At 37.0% G+C, this 20,059-nt stretch overlaps 3 protein-coding genes and 1 long non-coding RNA gene across 7 annotated transcripts; 2 read left to right on the top strand and 2 right to left on the bottom strand.

The window, feature by feature from the left end:
- The first annotated feature begins 259 nt into the window (after positions 1–259).
- LOC132909475 (gustatory receptor 68a-like) lies at positions 260–4,069 on the top strand. Its single transcript, XM_060964330.1, is given in 9 exon segments — positions 260–1,105; positions 1,108–1,210; positions 1,727–1,875; positions 1,961–2,004; positions 2,413–2,661; positions 2,731–2,799; positions 3,134–3,175; positions 3,177–3,242; positions 3,357–4,069. Coding segments are annotated over 9 exon segments (1,101 nt in total). The 5' UTR covers positions 260–768; the 3' UTR covers positions 3,399–4,069.
- Positions 4,070–4,347: 278 nt separating this feature from the next.
- On the top strand, positions 4,348–14,032 carry LOC132910126 (orexin/Hypocretin receptor type 1-like). 3 transcript variants are annotated; one of them, XM_060965616.1, is made up of 9 exons: positions 4,349–5,023; positions 6,464–6,802; positions 8,532–8,674; positions 9,199–9,371; positions 9,869–10,073; positions 10,270–10,373; positions 10,886–11,009; positions 11,293–11,462; positions 12,911–14,032. In XM_060965616.1, the coding sequence occupies exons 2-9, from the start codon at positions 6,549–6,551 to the stop codon at positions 13,271–13,273; spliced, it is 1,536 nt and encodes a 511-aa protein (XP_060821599.1). In that variant the 5' UTR covers positions 4,349–5,023; positions 6,464–6,548; the 3' UTR covers positions 13,274–14,032. The 3 variants fall into 3 exon arrangements, with proteins under 3 accessions (XP_060821600.1, XP_060821599.1, XP_060821598.1); XM_060965615.1 differs by having other exon boundaries at positions 4,349–5,143; XM_060965617.1 differs by having other exon boundaries at positions 4,348–6,802; positions 12,889–13,017.
- LOC132910149 (uncharacterized) lies at positions 10,998–14,403 on the bottom strand. The gene is made up of 3 exons (XR_009658698.1): positions 14,342–14,403; positions 13,008–13,206; positions 10,998–11,053 (listed from the first exon to the last, which is right to left on the bottom strand). It is a non-coding gene; the product is annotated as an uncharacterized LOC132910149 (long non-coding RNA).
- Positions 14,404–14,864: 461 nt separating this feature from the next.
- Positions 14,865–19,993, bottom strand: LOC132910114 (extracellular signal-regulated kinase 2). Of its 2 annotated transcripts, XM_060965592.1 has the most exons (12): positions 19,705–19,993; positions 18,986–19,205; positions 18,755–18,885; positions 18,511–18,686; positions 17,996–18,135; positions 17,726–17,918; positions 17,519–17,659; positions 17,264–17,442; positions 17,046–17,180; positions 16,805–16,959; positions 16,670–16,696; positions 16,390–16,474 (listed from the first exon to the last, which is right to left on the bottom strand). In XM_060965592.1, the coding sequence occupies exons 1-11, from the start codon at positions 19,792–19,794 to the stop codon at positions 16,670–16,672; spliced, it is 1,587 nt and encodes a 528-aa protein (XP_060821575.1). In that variant the 5' UTR covers positions 19,795–19,993; the 3' UTR covers positions 16,390–16,474. The 2 variants fall into 2 exon arrangements, with proteins under 2 accessions (XP_060821574.1, XP_060821575.1); XM_060965591.1 differs by lacking the exon at positions 16,670–16,696 and having other exon boundaries at positions 14,865–16,474; positions 19,705–19,992.
- Between the last annotated feature and the right edge of the window lie 66 nt (positions 19,994–20,059).

The raw sequence follows: 20,059 nt of genomic DNA, 5'->3' as shown, positions 1-20,059 counted from the left end.
GGCGCTTCCAACAATTTATTATTTTTATAATTTTTGTATTTTTTACAAACTACAATTAAATTAAAACTTCTGTGGCATTAGATTTTGACTTAGAACTGTGTTAAAGTGTACTAAATGTCAATTTACAATAAGAATAGTTATATAGTAATCAAAAATCAAATTGACCAGTGATCTTTAATTAATAATGATTATTACCATCGTATGTAAGTACGTAAGAAATTTCCTGGTTCGCGTAAGATCAAAATAAGTGAAGAAATTTATTACTTATTGTTAGAAAGTTAACAAATTTAATTTCTATAAAAAATTATTCCAATTAAACCAATCTTATAATCGACGTTTATGATGTTTGTGATTTTATCATTCCCTTGAATTACCAACCAAATCTAAATCTGAATGATGCGTAAAAACATTACATATTTTAATTCTTCAAATTTGACGAAACGATATATGAATCGTTATAGATGCGTTGTCTTTTTAACCATCACAGAATCAATTTGGGACTTCTCTTGAGTTTTCGCATTAAACGGTATTTACTTCTCGTTCGATACGCATATTTCGTTTTTACTGCTTACAACGTTATACAATGAGAACTTTGTTACGTACACTGAAAGTGAAAACTACACAATGTTATTAGTAATATTGTTGGAATTAAATAATTAATGTTCTCATTTTAAATGAAATATAAATTAGAATAGAATCATAACTCGTATATTGTTTGAATGCCTGATACAATTGCAAAATCTAAAAAATTAACAATTCATTGAAAAAATGGTGTTTGTTGGCGATATAAATTCAATTTTTAGTACTGGTCTGCTGTTAGGATGTACTGTACTTATCGCTACAAAGGATGATATAAAACCGAAAAGATTTCGAAACATAATATTCATTGTATTCTCGATGATTCTGTATTTAATTAGTCTCGTGGTATTGCACGTTTATGTATTCTCGTATGAAGATTTGAATTCGAAGAGTTTGGTAATTGCAATAACGAGAGCAATGCTTTCTTATTCGAGTTTATTTATAGATGCTTCGTTAATCACTTTGTGGAATTGGAAGATTTGATCTATTCTATCGCAGTTACGTAATTTTGATCGAAGTAAAAAATTTGCGATTCTTCAAGAAGAAATAAATTGCGAATAATCTGTCACATCACAGTGGTCAGTTTCTCGTGTTTCTCGTGTTGGGTGATAGTTGCATATTTAACTTACAGGTATGATTTTCAATGGCGATTAATATTTTAAAAAGGATTAATGAATTTTTGTAACTTTAAGCGTTTATAGTGAAAGCTGTTCTTTTGAATTTTATATAAACATTTAATTCATAAGAATATAAACGTTTTGAATATTTATCGTCTAAGTTAATGATCGGACAACAAACACCATTTTTTCAATGAATTGTTAATTTTTTAGATTTTGCAATTGTATCAGGCATTCAAACAATATACGAGTTATGATTCTATTCTAATTTATATTTCATTTAAAATGAGAACATTAATTATTTAATTCCAACAATATTACTAATAACATTGTGTAGTTTTCACTTTCAGTGTACGTAACAAAGAGGCATTTATACTGGACGCGATGAAAATTGTCGAGGAATCAAATCGCGTTGACGTATTCCAGATAAATCTTTAACACGAACGATGCAGCTGCCGAAATGCGAATGCAAAGCAATATATATAGATATACATAGTAAAGTTTTATCGAGCAATATTTCCTTTTTATAGAATTGGACTCAGACTGCCAGTGTTTCGTGGGATAATATATTTCGTCATGGATGCTTCTGTCAATACGCAAATTCTAATATTCGTTTGCATTTTGTTTCTTATTGAGGAAAGGTTTCGTCATCTTTGTAATATGATGCCGTTTTCTAAAGGTAATTTTATTTTTCTCATTTCTTTCTTAAATATGCAATGTTAAACTTTAGTTGTTTATTTATTTGCGAGCGTTTTATGTATCAGCTGCAGTCGATCCGTTTGCTTTAATCTATTTTCCCTCGTTCGTGGTGCGTGGCTAAAATCTTGGCACTCTACGAAATCCGTATTTTATTATGTTTTATACGGGATATTGATTATCATAACCTACGTTTGTTTTTTTTCGAATCTGCACGCTTGCTCTTCCGTACAGATCTTGCTGCAGGCAATATCTAGGACACACGTTCCACTATGAAATTGAAGATTTCGTTGGTAGATACACAATTCCAATCATTTTCCTAATAACAGGAAAGCTTCAGATCTCTATCGACAAGTCAATACTGTCTCGAGCGACATGAATGATTTGTTTACACAAATTTTGATCGTATCCCTTCTTTATGTTCGAGGAAAGAGGGGATCGAATAATTATTTTTATTCATTTTTTCCATTGTTAGCAGATGACAAGTTAATAGTGACCGACCGATCGATCGATCGAACAGTTCGACCTCCGGCAAATATGGTGGCTTCATTGCTCTCTCGTAGATGCGACCAAAATGTTAAATTCTGTATATGCGATTTAATTATTGCTTTGGATCACGGCTATGTTTTTCAACTTGTTATCAAGGATTTATTCGTTGAAAGTGCACAAATTATCGGTTCACTGGAAGATCAGGGAATCGATGTTAGTGACTGATTGCGCGTGGAAGCTTATATTGATTATTACCATGTGTCATATGACAGCAAATCAGGTACATTCTCGTGAAAAGTAAAGTTTTGTCGAAATATATGTACACCTATATAACTGGCTATTTGTTTAGGCGAATCGTTTCGGTCAGCTTATTTTCTCTCCGTACTCTTCCGTTTCTATGAAACGCGTGTTTCTGCAGGTAAGTTGAATTCTAGCGAAATCGTTTGAATATTTCAACTCAAAGCAGAAACGCTGTATTCTCTTCGAACAACTATAACAAACGAGAGTTGCAGACATTTTTAGTCCAATAACATAGCAACACAACCTGGCGACCTTTCTTCATTCTTATAGTTTTTATTTAGTCCTATAGCATCTCTTTCTTCTCTCGAATATTTAATTACATCAAATTAATAGCGCGCTTCTACTCTGTTGTCATAGGTTATACACTCTTAACGAGGCGATACCCATCTTCCGTTCATTTTATCTACTTTTGGTGCCTTATATTGATTTTTCTAACATGCGTATAATTACAGGAAAGCGTCGAGGCAGCGGCGTATTTCCGTATACGGATTATAATTGCGGGATGTCCGTATTGTAGCTATTGCTGGCATCATAAGTGTCGATCTTCCTTTTTTACTTTCGGTAAGTTTTGGCGAACAGACTTACAGTTCGTGGATTAATACACGTAAATTCCCTTGAGAAAGAGTGGAGCAGTGGGAGCACTTCAACGAATGATTTCGATTTCCATTCTTACAGATATTCTCAGCAGTGACGACCTATTTAGTCATCCTTACTTGAAATGTGCCGCGGGTGTCTCTATGATAATCCTATCGCCCGTTAAAGAAGCGAGAGAAGCATAAAATACATGCATGTAGCATAAATAAAATGGTGTTAGAAAAACAAGCACGAAATAGGGAACATAAGAAAGGAACATTAATTTCGTGCGCTATCTATCTATTGATCTCAAATGACACTAAATGTCAATAGAGGCGATCGGTTTGCCGTAACAGAATATGCGTGAAACTTGCATCATCTTTTGTGAGTAAATTTACTGGTTGCTTAACAATGTCGAAACAAGCCTCTCATCGATATATTCGACGTTGAGTTAACCGTTCAATCGTTCAATAGTTCAATAGTTCGTATCCTTCTTCCATAGAGGTTAGGGATCAGTGGCTAAAGATGAAAAGTGTATCAGATGCACGTTACGAACGATTTGTGATAATTTGTAATCTGTTGAGTGCCACCTTATCATTTTGATAAATTAATTCTGTTATTTACAAGAACAAAAAACGACTGAGTTTTATAAATTCTATAACAGATAGATAAAGATAATATTTGTTTTTATTACCGCATAGATCAAATAAAAAAGATGTTCTAGGTTAGCATCGTCGTTCTTAAAAATACTGTCTAGCTTTAACTTGACAATAATTTTATCATAGCTATCTCTTCTTAAACGGAGTTTAAGAGATAAATTTATTCGTTTGAGGTGAAACTTTGTACAACTCGGTCAAAGGAAGACCAACTCGTTTATTGCGTCAGCAAGCCAAATTTTCCATTCGATTGATAAAACACGATAAATGACAATTTAGAAGTTGACTGGAAATGAGTAAAAAATGGATAGAAAAAAATTCAACGATACTTTTTGCAATATGGGGTCAAGCCTATATTTGTCTAGAAACGAAAGTATTCGAATATAAAAAAAATTAGAAGAACAATAATTGTTCGAGGTACGGAAGTAACGGAGGAAGAAGTTTTGCAATGCTTTTTAACAGCCTTTCTCGATGGACGATAACGTTACCACACGATAACGATGAAACTCGTCTGTCAAGTGTTATGGATTGAGGGATCAAGTCGGATCGACATTTTTTCAGATCCCATAGGTGAAGAATAACAGGGTGCACAGAAAGCAGAGGATACGAAGAGGATGAGAGAAGATGAACGTAACGCAGGCGCGTTTAAAGGAACTCGTGCGCGAGTGGTGTTCATGTCTGTAACGCTTTCAAGAACTCCGGCGGGAGCTGCGATTCTTCCTTTCAGTTTAGCGTGGTCCCGCTTCCGAAACTTATGTCGTGTATTATTCTCGCCGGGTAGAAGGTAGTTCGATCGTAAGTTTCGATTGTGCGCTTCATCGAAAATAGATACGGAACGATAAAATCGACGTATAAACGCGTTAAGAGTTAATCGAGGAAGAAATTCGGAACGTTAATAACAATTCGACGAGGGTTAAGTATAGTGGAGATAAAAAGTTTACAGCCCGCTAATGATTGTGGTTTAATCTTCTCGCCCATTAATTATAGTGAATCGTAAAAACAATTGATAGAATTCGCGGAATATCGTTGATTAGAAAATGTTAGAAAGGATAGTCTATCTGATACGTATAAGGAAGTGACTCTGCAAAGCTGCATTTACTTCCATTTGAAAAAGTAAATATTTAAAGCGAACATGGTGGAATTCTTTAAAGTATACATGTAATTTAAACAGATACACTCAATGTCTCACTCAATGCAAACCTTTTGCCGGTTTAAGTGAACGTCTCGTAACGTGTAAGAACTATTCATACGTATACTTCTCTCGGTAAATATTCGCGCCGTGGCTGTTTGTACAACGACGAGATTTATAAATATCCGAATGCAGTTATTTAACTTGTTTTGTTTCTGGAAAATTTAGTGCAATTTTCAATCTTTAGCACGTTTCGTCTCGCGTTTTGTATATAAATTAGTCGATACGGGTTTTATCGCATACACAAAAATACCACCCTCGATCATCGCATCCCATCGCAGAAATATTTATTTATAAAATACAGCCATTCTGTATCGCGGTTACTTCCCTGAAATTTATTTACCCTTATCCTCACGTCGTCGTTACTTGAATTACGAATACGAAATTGCTCGTATATCTCAGACGCGTGTAGGTATATATTACACACGATATATTTATAGAAAAATATGCGATCACTATACAGGGCGATCCTGTTAATGACAGCTTGATTCTTATGAAAAAAAGGAAGACTCGCGGAATATCGTTGATTAAAAAATGTTAGAAGACTCAATGGGAATGAGAAAACAAAGAGCTACATTTTACGCATTTATTCTCAACTTGGAATTCATCCTACGATCAAATTATTTGGCTATGTATAGTCCATTCTGCCGATTCTAGACTTCGCGAGGAGAATAAATTGACTGGAAGCTATTTGATAATTGAGAATGTTGACAACCTCGTTGAATTTTCACAGTTAGATAGATAACGAAATTGATGTTAACAATCCTCTCATACCATTATGCGATTAATCGACAGGTATACTTTTGAGAAAATGGCGAAGATAATGATACGTTGTTTCGTGCCACGTTCACTCGCGCACCCTGTTTCCTCGTCGTAAATTGACAGCAGAAACGTACTTAACTTTTTAAATATCCGGGAAATATTGCATGCGTTTCCCGCGATTGTTCTACATGCGACAGACGGATCGATCCTTTTCGATTTGCCACGAAATATATCCACGACATAAAAGTTTCCATTCTAAATTCGTCAAAATACACAAGTATAATCGAAACGCATTGCCCTGACGAAGCAAGAGTCGATGGATATAATAAACGATCAAACGGAATAACGAAATAACAGAAACGGGGGCAGGGGATGAGCTATAGTCGCAGGTGATTCTCGTACAACAAATTCCCTCGTTAATTATTCGTGTAACAGATACAGTTCCCTTTGTAATCGCATAATTGAGATTACTTGATCGAAATTTAGCCGTGACATGAACATATGCCGAGTTGAAACAAATCCTCGAATTATAATTACACGATTGATCGTGACAGTTTTCTCTGTCCGAGATAAATGGTTAATATTCTCTATGCCCATTGAAGCCAGAAATCACTTTCGCTTGTGTTCCATTGCGCGCACAAGATCATACGAGAGAGCTTGATATTGGATTATAAAAACGAGGAAATCATGTCGACGAATGTATACAACGACTCAAGGATATCTTCACTAGAGTTTAATAGCTCGTACAATGGGACGATGGTGTCTTCAAACGAAAGCTTCAGAATGGACATCACCGAGGATATACTTTGGTACTTTTACAACAAGTTTCACAACGAGACTAATTACTTGTTGATCATCCTCTATGTTCCTGTGATAGCACTCGCAATAACGGCCAACGTTCTCGTGATTGCGGTCGTTTTCAAATACCACTACATGCGTAGGTACGTATATATGGTTCTTTATTAGTAAAAGATTTGTTTGCTTTACATTTGATCAGAAACATTAATTTAATCGTTTATTTCTCTGTTAGCTTGGTTAAAAATTAGTTCTTTATGTATAGACCTTGCAAACAGTATATTTAGAACAAATTCAAACCGGATACAAATTAAGCGCCGTGTAATTCAAAACCCCTTTGAGAAAAGTGTGTGCTACAGTGGGTAACTCCGAAGTAATTTAAACTTTGCCAGGATCATTGTGAAGCGCTATCGAAGTCAGATGAAGGAAGATTTGACTAAATTAAGCGACGACGACTCGATCGAAATAACCTGAAATGTATAGACTGTTGATTAGAGAGGTTGCTACCTCGTCACCTCGTCGATCTACAATTAGGATATTGCTTTTGAGACAACAGGCTCAACTTTGATCGAGTTAATTATAATTTCGGCTCGTTATAGGGTCAAGCAAATTAGTCTCTAAACATAAAGGTAGATGCAACGTGGCGTTATTTTTTTTAATCTTTCGACAGCAATTGAATTACCTCTAAAAGCGAGAAAAGTTCCCAGAAGGAACGTTAGATTGTCATTCTCCATTATTTAATATAAACACATCTTCTTGACCCAGTTCCTCTGAAAGGAACAAGACGCGAATGTCTTCAAGAGGGAAGCTAAGTCTACATTGACATCCAATTGTTCGCAGAGACGTATCTTAGCCAATAACTATCTGTCTTTCTGTGGACTTTTCACGAAAGACAGGTAGCGATTAGCTGCAACATCTTTATACGTCTGTGGACAAGTGTACAATTAATTAAATAATATACAGATTGTTCATAAATTACAGATGTATGATCGAAGATGCAGGTCGGACACGTAATGAATACCAATAGCGTGTAGATGCGTCGTGAGAATGTAAACATGTAATATGCATGCATCGCGTTGACAAACAATTGAATGTAAATTGAATTCTCTAATAGATATATGTCAACTCCGATATGAAAGGGTTACGGGTTACGGGTTGCGAACGATGAATTAATAAAATATTTCGCTGGACACGGGGTTCTGGCAAATATATTGAATCGAGAGTTCGTCTGCATCGCGTTAATAATCGCGATAGCCGGTAGAATGTACCTTGAACATTCTTGAGCGCGTAGACGAAGAAACACGTAGGCATGTGTGCTTACTTCCGACAGCGGCGAAGCGTCGTGCAAATAAGCGATCGGTTCGCACTCACGATGCGTGAACGAACGTCATGGATATCTCGGTTTATTTGTGAAACAAAAATTATTGCCCTCTCTCTCTTCGTTATCAAAAGCATGGATTAGGTTCCCGGTGAACGTGGATACGAATTTTGATATTAACCAATAATGCTTACATCTTTCAAGGATAATAATAAGCGAAGGGTACATGTTACTAGGAACTCTCCAGGTGGACGGACGTTCGGTATGCGAGCAGTTACGTTGAAAATTATTTATTTTTTGCTCGAGATTCGTCCTAGATCGCGATGACGATTAGACGAAGAATGGCGGTAAGCCAGTATTCTGTAGAATTCGAAAAGCTTATTGTGTTTACGGAAAACTCGAAAGTCAATGAAAGTGATTCGCACGTTTCATTAAACCATCGAGCTTTATACTGGTTTTAAGATTGACAATGTCAGTTTCGCTTATATGGCGTTCAACCAATAATAGATTTTAGATGAACAAGATTTAACATTCAGAACATTTTTTTTTATTTTCAGCGTGACTAATTATTTCGTGGTCAACTTGTCAGTGGCGGACCTTTTGGTGACTACGATTTGCATGCCTGTGGCTGTCAGTCAAGCAGTCTCTATAGTATGGACCCATGGTGAAATAATGTGCAAACTTTCCTCTTACCTTCAGGGTAATTTCAGCGATCTGTCGATACTACAGTCGCGTTTTATTTTACATACTTTAATTCGAATCTCGCCCTCGTCACTCACTTAAATCAACGAACATCATATGGTGTGATAATTTGGAGATATACTTTGTTTCAACTTGTTTTCCCACAGCAATGCAAGATTGCACAAAAAGGTGCAAACCAAGCCTGAAAAGATACTATAGCCACAAATTGTCGTGATATAACGCATCTCCCTAAGTATACTCCAGGCTACACTGGTTCATATATAAAAGATTTTATGGTTTGTGTGTGTGTTAGTGCAATGCACACGTATATTCACATTTCCTGGGGTCCAACGTTTTCTCAAGCGATATACCACCCCTTGGTGGATACAGTTTTAATTTCTCTCTCTATCCGTCGCGACCTCGCCCACGTTCAACCGAGATTCTGTCCGACCGAACAAAGACTAAGTGTCTTATTAGAAGCGACCGAGTCTATTGCGGTCGCCGATGGTGATTGAAAACGATGATGACGACTCTATCTCGTAGGTGTTGCAGTCGCTGCTTCGGTTTTTACCATCACCGCGATGAGCATCGACAGATACTTGGCGATAAGGAGTCCTATGGCATTTCGACGAGTGTTCAATCGAAGAAGCACTGTTCTCGTAATCGTGGCTCTTTGGTTGGTCGCTCTAATCATCTTTGCTCCTGTTCTCAGAGCGGTTAGTATTACGTCTAACAATAATCTAATATCCGAAAAGAATTATTCGTAAATATTCCAACGATGAAGAATAACTCGGAAAATTTTGTATTTATTTGTTAAAGCTGCGAATATTAATTTTTACTATGGTTATTGAAATTAAGTGAATTAATAACTGCTCTCAGGTATTTCTATTGCCAATGTTTATCATCTCTTGTTATTCTATGAACAAATTATATTTTCCAATCTTACTCCGAAAACGATTTTCCGATCGAATCCAACAGCTGTTCATTTTTTCCTTTGGAGACAGTTGTTTCTGATTACTACCTTTGCAGAGATATGTTTCCAAGAATCGACTAAGAACAAGCTGCGCTTTGCGTATTAAAAAAGGTTCTCGGTAAAAAAGCTGGAAGAAGTTATTCGGAGCAAAAGGAGCTTCGGTGTGAATAAATCTTATCAAGGAGATTTCCGTTTCCAAAGACAGTTTAACAGATGAATGGTACCTGATCTTCTTTCCAGATGACCCTCCACAGTCCGAGTATGGAACTTAGCAACATATCTTTCCACGGATCCTGGACAATGACGAAGAATATTTCACAGAATACTTCTCGTGTCTCTCATTTACCACCTGTTTTCTACATTTGTTCGGAAGATTTTAAGCCTCTGGGCATTCAGGCGCCTCTTTTCGGTGCTGTGTGCTTTGTGCTGGTTTATGCGATTCCAGGTAAGACCACTTGATTAATAACAAACTTAACTTGAACATACATTTCCATCCCATTCCTCTTTCCATTTTGAAAGAGAAAGACAAAATGGTACGATTCGGTCTTATTATCCCTCTGAAAAGGGAGTAATCACTTTGCCCACGCTTACTTTCTTCGACCTTTATGGTTTTCCTTTGTTTGGTGGTTTTTATTCTTCAGGTTTCGTCGTAATACTATCTTACTCCATGATGGGTCGAACACTGTGCGCCCGAAAACCACCTTTTGACTGTGACAGCGTCGAAGGAAGCGCCAGCTCGCAACAGGTTAGTTCGAAAATCACGTAGGCAATAATACCTAATTTTATGAACGTGAATTTGTCGTTTAGGAGCAAATCATCTAACGACACACAGAAGCGGCATTATAGCAAGGCTGACACAGACTTGGCACGCACTTAATTCAGTTATATCCGGTCGATCGATAATATGGCACTCTCGTATCTAACTTTGCTTCGTTAAAAAGCCCATTCGTTGGTAATGTAATATAGAGATAACCAGAATTCGACGAAATTTTCGAGATTATTAAAATTTAGAGATTCGAGATTATAATATTCTATTATAGTTAACTTTTCATTATGAATATGATTTTCATGCGTCTAAATTTACTCAATGAACAGACGCATTCTGTCGCTATAAAATTTCATTTCCACTTTGTTTGGTCTGTCGAAACGGTTGTCTATCCACCTTCGTACTCTTCTCGTCGATGATTAGATGATGAATCGATGTTGATCTAAATCTAGCCGCGTTTACGACCGAGTACAACTGCATTCTGTTCGCAGAGTTTCAGGCTGGTACGTGAGAGAAGGCGAATTGCTTGGATATTGCTTCTTTTGGCGGTGTTCTTTGCTCTGTGTTGGTTACCATATAACGTCTTAATGCTACTGATAGATCTGGGCGTAGTTGGTGAGTGATCGTTCATTGATGAAAGCGCAGCTATCGCCATACACCTTTAAATTGAATAGTCCAGCATTACTGAAACGTACAAAACGTCCACGGGCTTGTAAATAATACGATATCGTCATTCGTGTCTCTTTTTACGGTGGGAGAAATAATAGCTAACAATCGATCGTTGCTAACTTTAATGAGCTTCCAGCTTTCTATCGAATTACTTGTTACTTTGTCACTCATTCCCAGCAACCATCAAACTTTGACGACATGTATATAAAACCTCGAAATTGTTCCATAGGGGGAAAGACAACGAGAGATGCTCTTTCCTATTGCCTGTTTCTGGGACACGCGAATAGCGCATTGAATCCTGTCGTATACTGTGTTATGACCCGTAATTTTCGCCGGAGTATATCGGAGATCCTTTGCTGTGGACCCTATGGGTTCACTCGTCGAAAACCCCATCACAGGGTAAGTATCAGTAGTGTTCGCCTTTGCGTCCAATATTTACGGGTTTAACAATTTAAAGAAGCCCTTTTGATGTCGTCAACACGGAAGTGGCAAGAGAATTTTTCCAATATACCAAAGTGATTCTCTTTGCCTGTTTTATTGTCTTTCCTTTGTCTTATCCCTACACGATCGTAAATCAACTTTGTTCTTTCAAGAGAAAAATTCATTCAACCATATTGATCATTTTAAGTCTAAAGGATGCCACTTACAGGAGGATATATAATTCGATATTATTTGTAACAATCCCTGACGCGGTTCTATGATAGTCTGGGGAAATTAAAAATCAAAATCAGTTTCGAGTGTGTTTTTTTTATGTTGTATTCTTAGCCATTTGCTATACAGTTGTAGCAATAAACACGCGTGCGGATTTGATATTGAACCGTCACAAAATTCATTCGGAGATTGACGATCTCAAAAGTCCTTTGATATTTTATGATACAGGCTACAATTATAATTCGCCGCACGACGGTGTAAAAAGATTCGCAATAGGATACAGCGAACCTACTACTGTTGTCGTAGTAATCTTTGAAAGATAAATGGAATTCCCTTTTTTCTCTATCTGCGATTGGAATTTATAAATACAAAGCAACGTGAGCAGCAATTTTCGAAGGCGCATGGGACTGTGATTATCCCAATTTCACCAAACTCCAATATGAATTCTTTACGTAAGCCCGCGAGATTATAGCTGACGCGTGACATATCCTGTATAAGCATTTATCCACGCTATTTATGAGAATCGAATTGGCCGGCTTCCATGCAAGGATCGCTAGTAAAGTCGTATTCTTTATTAAGAAAACAAACATTAATCCGATATACATAGTTCGATGTCGAAAACTCTGACTAAATCGCATAATATTATTGTTTTCTATATAGTTACTGCGGAGATGAATATTTCACTAATAATATATCTGTTTTAAAAAACACTAAATAATACTTATACGAAATTAGATTTCGATTTTATTCGTATTTGCTGTATCGGACTACTACCGTAGGTTCGCAGAGAGTTTGATACTAACTCTGCAGGCAACCGCATAATGTCCATAACAGAGTTATTTGAGTGAATTTTCTAACTTTCTATTATACAGGATACAAGCTCGTAAATGCAATATTTCGCGAACAATATCTCATTGCATAACACATATCTTTGATATTATTTCTGTTTATTATCAGAATTCTCGAATTTTATTTCTATGGTTGATCCACGAAAAGACGTTTAATATTTTTCAATATCAATATCACCTCATTTTATCCATGACAAATCCCTCAGAATCTCTGTGGTAGTATCATAGAATATCGATGAAAAAGTTCGCGACGCGCAAACAAAAGGATAGTCTACAGGTGGAAGCAATAATAACTGTAAGAGATGTTTGACGTCCTATACCTCCAGTGGTTCTGACGTCCTGTTTCAGAGTGCTCAAGGAACTGCCGTGATCGATGACATGTGTGCAGGGTGTAGTGCTAGTAGCACGATAAGACACGGATTGTTTCGCAAGCGGAGGATGTTACCTGGATGCAGATGTGGGCTACCGATTAACGGTCATCACGCAGTTTTTGCCCTTCGACGAACGGCCACAACTAGCAACGGATACGACAGCTACCATAGCAGACACAGTCCTCATCGACGTTGTTACATGTTACGGAGTCTTCGGGAAAGGCCGCAAACGAGGATGGAACAAGTCCAGGTAAACAAAACTCAAGAGATCTGCTGCAAGAAGAACGAAGCCAGTCAACCTCATATGAATATATTGATCACCACGGACGAACAACATTGAACATAGAAATAAATGATTTAATTTAAGGACTGATTAGTGTTGATTAATTTCTTATAGACACGTAGAATTTCGGTGTCGTTACGTAAAAATATTTGATGTGCATACATGAAGATGGACAGAAGAAATGCAGTGTCAATTACGATATCTCTCTATAGAATATTTCCTGATCGATTTAATGATCTTCGGACCCGAATTTATTGTAGCTTTCATTAACGACTGTACCAATATTTATATCGTTGATACGAAGTAAGATAAAGCGGTCAATGATCTTTAATATCTTTTCACGTGGTGATAAGATTAAAGGCTTAGGGCACAAAAATGACTTAAGGTTTGATTTCCTAAAACGAAAATTTTTCTACCACGATCTGCATTCCATCTACCGAGCATCGCGACAAATAATAAACGAGAAAAGAGTACATACAGTAGTTAACAAGGAACCAAGCAAAAGAGTAACTTTGTTAAGTGAGACTGAGTGGAGGAGAAATAGGGCTGGGCTCTCAAAGGAAGATGTTGAAACAGTGATGAGTAATCGTACTTTCCACATAATTTATTGCTTGTCGTTCACTCTCGTTCAACTTTGACTGAAACAATCTTCTGTAGGAAGGATAGTAAAAGGGTTATACATAACGGGGCCGCAACTGTAACGAGAGTGAATGAACATAAACGGTTTGCAAATATTTGTGTACGTTGAGCAAACATGTTCGTTATATGTGCTGACGTTGACGTTATTATCCGACTCAATTAAATTCGAGTTGAATTGACCTCTTTAAAAATAGATACGAAAATATGACACTGTTTAAAGATGAAAGCCAATGGCTCGCGAGATACCTATAAGAATTTTTAGGATTTTTTCCAATAAGAAATGACGAAATTGAACGAATTATATTTTGGTTAGGTTAGATTGTCGTTATATTGAAGCATCAAATTCTGGGTAACCTTCTGTAATTTGTTCCGATTTAATATTTGTATTGGACAGGTGTAATTTTGACGCATTTCGTTCAAACATTTCGAGGAATTAAATAAGGGATGATATAAATAGTCGAGACAAAGAATTTCTCTCCTACTCACAAAAATTATCGATGTGTTAGATGTGAGGCTTGATCGAATAAAGATAGGGATGTTGGTGTGATAAAGAGTACGTGTATGTACGTATATGTTGATGCTTACGATATGAATATCCGCCCATGTTTTGTAATAAATCATGTATAATATACTTGAAAATAATACTTTGAAATTTCTATACAAATATTTATTTTCTCCTAAGGCCTAGCGCGATAAACGACGATACAAGTAACGAAAGAAAGACATAGTCAATTTTTGTCATACATTTGTCATGAACAGATTCGATTCATATCCTGGTAAATCTGAGAGAAAGAAGGGGGAATAACATTTCTATTAGTAATACCTTCGTCGTTCGAAAGAGGAAACAACGTGACACCGGCAAGAGAACTAGAATTGCTTCACGAGATGAAAAATGAAAATACGAGGTCGTCTCGTACTTCGACGCAAAAGAATGCTCTGACTGCGACACGAGGCAATCTTTTCACGATGCTTTTGATCAGGATACTGGTGGAAAAGCGAACGAGTCACATTGCTTTAATAAAAATTTATTCCACGACAGGTAATACATACGAATTGGACATTATCACATAGCCGCATAAAAGTATCACAAAAAAGTATATTACAAAGGAATTTACACGCTACATTGTCGAGGAATAAACGTTGGACGCGAAGAAGAAAGGATAGTATGCTCACCTTTCGCAGGGGGCAAGTGCTGATATCATGAAAAATGATATCACTACACCATTTTGGCCCCAACAATTGGCTTTATGTGTTACGTACTTATATATTTGTTCAATAATAAATTCTTGGTTATTCTTCAAATTCCAACTCGAGAATCATAAAATCTCTAGAGGGTGACTGTATTCACTCATTTTATTATTGAATGCAATTTTACGTTGAATTAATATTTCGAATTGAATAAATTGGATATGTTTATCCGTTTTTTATCTTAGAACTATAAAGTGATCATATATCGCAAGATTCTTCTTACCTAAGAACTTAAAGTATCGTTTGCCTCAAGATTATCATTTCTTTGCTATTTATGCTTGCATTTATGATGGCTTCGTTTGTATCGAGGCTCCGGCAGTTTGTTCTCGTAGGAACTCAAATTATCGATTGTGAGATAGGTTGTTTTACTTTTATGTCTTCATTAGCTTTTCGTAAAAATTTACGTAGGAACGTTAATTTGCCTATACAGGGATTGTAGCTTCTGAAAAGAAGAACACTTCAGTACCAACTTTCATTTTTAACTTCTCGCATTTAACTCTTTTCTTAATATTTATTTTATTCATTATTTCGTGAAAAAATTCATAAAGTTTGTAATATGATTGCAAGAATGGATGAATTTTACTTTGATTTAGCTAGATCGAAAAAAATATTCATTTTGTAAAAAAGCTATTTATATATAGGGAGAATTATACAAAAATATTTGCTATAAATATTCGCGAATTACGAGTGTTCTTTTTTTCGGAAGCTGCTACCGGCAATATTTTACCATCTTATAGTCCCATTTCGTAGATCTTTGTACAAAGATGCGGTTATTATACCGTGACTTTGGCTATAATTATCTAAAAAAGGCGAGTTCTTCTTTTCATTATTCGTACTTCCATCGGCGACATGTTTCATCTGTGTCCCTACGACGTGACACCCATTCGGAACCGCGTTCCTTGATCGATTGTTGCCACTCGTAAGATAATTAGTAGACTGATGTAGTTTCTCGATATTGTTAGCGTTACTTCGAAGGATTCGGTACTCCGTATTGTTTTTTGTTCGACAGGGGCGTGATGGGGATTGCTCTTCCACTCGTAATGGTACCGTTTGATTCAGATAGTTTCGGATAGCTAGATTCTTCACAGTGGGATGACACGAATTGTACAAAGATTCGGAACTACTGGCATTCTTGTTATTACTGCTGCTGGATCTAAGGTAATAAGAAGTCGCGTTATCAGGCATTCTCGCGAAATATTTCGTCTGAAGGCTCTTAAAATTGTCGTGATCGAACGAAGTCTTCTGCCGATCTTCTTCCCGCCAATTCGCATCTGACGTGGGTCGGTTCGTCGTACGAATCTGTTTGCAATTTCTTCGCAGTTTGTCACGGTTACCAGTTACTATTTGATTTGGTCTTCTTCCAGGTGCACACTGAAATTGTCGAATTTGCATCGACAGAAATTAGATTTGTGAAATTATACTGTAAAATTCCTACGGAGAAAACGTCGTTGTATAAATAAATTGCGTGTGAAAAGAGTCGTTTGATTCAGTCTTGAATGGAAAAAAGAGCTACGTCATTTCTGTGCGAGAAGCATGAGTTGTGACACGTATAAGTGATTACAGTACCTAAATGAATCCCACGCGACACGTAGCCTGTAACGACAGAATCGTCGGTTTACTTCTTAGCGAGAAACGCGAGGAGTTATAGAGGACAAGGAGGTCGAAAGTAAGTTAAAGAAATAGTTCAGTTTATTTTCTTACCACCATTGGTTGGTCCGATTGTATAGAACGCTGAGATTTGGATAATTGTCGGTGTTGTTGATTGAGATATAAGCAACTTTTAGTAGTGCTTGGAGTCAAGTTATTCAAACTACCATTTGCAAAATTGTGTGTGTATTGGGTTGCTACGCTTTTAGCTGGCGGATATTAAAGCGAAAAAAGAATTAGATTTATTAGCACACCCACGATACTGACTTATTAAAATCAGGATGTTTATTCTTACCAGTTGGTCGAAGATTCTTTGTGTTTTGTGTCTGCGACTCGACAGACACACATATCGATCTTGTTTTCGTAATTCTTTCACCACTATCAATTTGCGAATGCCGTGTTGCCTTTCTGCTTGGTAGTTGCGTACGCACTGAGTACAAGATATAATAAGTTTATCTCATTTATCTTTGTTAATCTATCGTTTCTTATAAAATAAACTACCAATTTTATTACCCTCTAAATAGGAAGGCTCGTACGTGTCGCTCCTACCTCTCTCCTTACGTAAATCTTGATACGAATGTGTAAGATTTTTACGAACAGTCGCGTCACCTTGACCAATGACTGGGTTACTACTACTACTAACTGTTTCCTTCCTGATGTGCTCCGATAATCGTCTGATTCTGGACTTAGACCTGTTCTCAGTCAATTAATGTGTCAATTTTAGCCTATAATAATAATCGTTTGCTACATAAAAATTTATCAACCCACATATTCTTATGTTTGCGATGTTTTTCATCCATCATCGAATAAAGCTTATTCCTGTACTCGTCGACAGAGAGCTGTACATCGTCCCTAAGTAGCGGTACCACGTTCGAGCCTCTTTCTGGTTCGTTGCTTCTTCTATGAAAACTGTGCAAAAAACAACGTCCGTAACGAAAGATTCATTTCTTATTTTTTCTTAAAAAATTAATGTACTCGGCCACATAAGGGTGCTCCAAAGCCTCCACGGCTGTCAGTCTGCGATTTGGGTTGAAGACTATCAGATTGCTAATGAGATCCAATGCCTTTTCCGGCACCTCTGGTAATAAATCCTTCAATGAACGTCTCGGTGCGTTTGGTGTCTTCTCTAACAAATTAGTGCCGTATCCGGCGCTAACCGAAACCAGATCTAAAGAAGTCACCAAGACAAATCGATCATTCCCTTTCTTCCAGTTCTGACCTTGTGAAGGTGCCGAAGAGAATTACCTTCTCTGGTAGGTGGCGGGAGAGTAGCCATTATTCTCTCCACCTGATTTATCGTCGATGAACCAGGAAACAATGGTTTTCCAAGAAGCATTTCGCCAAGAATGCATCCCAACGACCACATATCGATACCCTTCGTGTACCTATGTTACGTTAACAGCCACCGAATTTATGTGAACGTATAATACACCGAGGAGTCCTGTTTTGCGGCCAAGTTTCAGGACAAAATACAACACACACAAGAATACACAAAAATCACGCACCAATGCGACTTAAACCCAAAAAACAAAAAAATAAACGCAAAAACCGAAAATCCACGACACATATTAGACCATGGCTACGTCGTACCGACGCGTATCGGTACTTTTGCCTAAACACACTATACTCAAATTCATTGTTTATTGTGAATCTCAAAAATGTACAAAAAATCAAATATTGGATAAATAAACTATTTAAAAAAAAAAAAAAAAAAAAAAAAATTATGTGAACGTATATATTTGTACGAAGCAGTAAAATACCTTTTTGAAGCAACGAGTATCTCCGGTGCACGGTACCAGCGGGTTGCCACGTAATCTGTAAGTGTTGGATCACTGGCGGTTTCACCATCTCCTTCCCCTATTTGAGTGACCGATCGTGCCAATCCAAAATCAGCGATTTTGCAGTGACAATGAGCATTTAGTAGAACGTTTGATGGCTGGAACAAATATAAACGTGGCAGTCATTCCGATGGGAAGGAGAATCAATTCGCGTAGACCATCTCACCTTCAAGTCTCTGTGTATCACGTTCCCCGAATGAATGTATTTGATCGCCTTAAACAGCTGATACATGATGAACACCTTGTGGAGGTCCTTCAGGATCTTGCCCTTCTTAATCACGTTGTGGAGATCGGTTTCTGGGGAAACGGGCCGAAACGGGTTTCAGGCCAAAAGTCTGAGAATCGCCGCGGCACGTGACCTTCGTTCGAATTCTTCTTCGGACCGGGTAAAACTCACCCATGTACTCGAACACGAGATAAATGTCCCGATCGTTGTTCGCCTTGTGAAGACCGATCAGTCGTATGATGTTGTCGTGATTGGCGAACGATAGTAGGAACATTATCTCACGGAATGTGCGCTGCGCGTCCGTCTGGTTTCTGAAGGCGTCGAAGATCTTCTTCACCGCTACCGTTTCCTTGTTTTTCTTGTCTATCGCCTTCCATACGATGCCATAAGCCTATCGAGGAATTTGTCAAAAAATGGTTGATTGTAGATATTTTTATCCTTCGATACATTTTATTACGAATTGTTTTGAAATAGCATGCAATGCATGTTAGAAAGAAAGAAAATTATTCTTAGACTCGATATTCGCTTTTATGATAACGATTATTAACGGCACGAGTATCGATTACTTCCGATTATACTTTTCCACGATGGACGTACCACGACAGCTGCTATTAATAATTGTATATACATGCGTATATACGCTAGAATATGCGCGTCAGTTTTTTTTTAATAAAAAGAATTTGTTCTTTTTATCGCATAAAAAGAGTCACATCTTACATTATCTTTTATGGACTTTTTAGAAAATTGCATTTTTTTATACAATTCAAAAATATTTAAAGAATAACGTTACAATAAGAAAAAAAGTATAGAATATCTGATGTACTGTAACAGTTTTAAATTCTTGTGAAATAAACAATTTGTGAAAATAACAAAATGAACGAAAAAATTACCCCCTTGCCGAGACGTCGAACGATGTCATAATGTTTGCTGACGTGTGCATCGATCTCCAAAACCTTCTCGTTAGTATTTTTTGACGACATTGCGACTAAAGGTGGACACGATAAAACTTCACAAACTGATATGTCGATCCAAAGGATTGAGGATGTACGAAAATTTTCAGACGGAAACGGCGTTCAAGGACCGTAACGAATTCACATCTTTACACATCAGGAAGGAAGCTCTACTTGATCAGTTTTTTCATTCGAGCTTTGACACATCAATGTGGCTATGTTTGTAGAATTCATGCCAGTTACTATGACGACAATATTCAATGCTACTCATGGTTACCAACGACATCGCGTGACT

The sequence above is a fragment of the Bombus pascuorum genome, chromosome 8, assembly GCF_905332965.1.
Source record: "Bombus pascuorum chromosome 8, iyBomPasc1.1, whole genome shotgun sequence".
In the NCBI taxonomy this organism is placed as follows: domain Eukaryota; kingdom Metazoa; phylum Arthropoda; class Insecta; order Hymenoptera; family Apidae; genus Bombus; species Bombus pascuorum.
The sequence above is the reverse complement of the archived record's forward strand: the minus strand, read 5'-3'. Positions and strand labels throughout refer to the sequence as shown.

Excerpts from the sequence above, each read along its gene's own strand:
- LOC132910126 (XM_060965616.1), top strand. The coding sequence starts at position 6,549 with ATGTCGACGAATGTATACAACGACTCAAGGATATCTTCACTAGAGTTT. Across the intron at positions 10,074-10,269 it reads GCTGGTTTATGCGATTCCAG|GTTTCGTCGTAATACTATCT; the intron begins GTAAGACCACTT and ends TTTATTCTTCAG. Across the intron at positions 11,010-11,292 it reads GATAGATCTGGGCGTAGTTG|GGGGAAAGACAACGAGAGAT; the intron begins GTGAGTGATCGT and ends ATTGTTCCATAG.
- LOC132910114 (XM_060965591.1), bottom strand. The coding sequence starts at position 19,794 with ATGTCGTCAAAAAATACTAACGAGAAGGTTTTGGAGATCGATGCACAC. Across the intron at positions 18,687-18,754 it reads TGATACACAGAGACTTGAAG|CCATCAAACGTTCTACTAAA; the intron begins GTGAGATGGTCT and ends TATTTGTTCCAG. Across the intron at positions 17,660-17,725 it reads GAGCACCCTTATGTGGCCGA|TTTTCATAGAAGAAGCAACG; the intron begins GTACATTAATTT and ends TTTTTTGCACAG.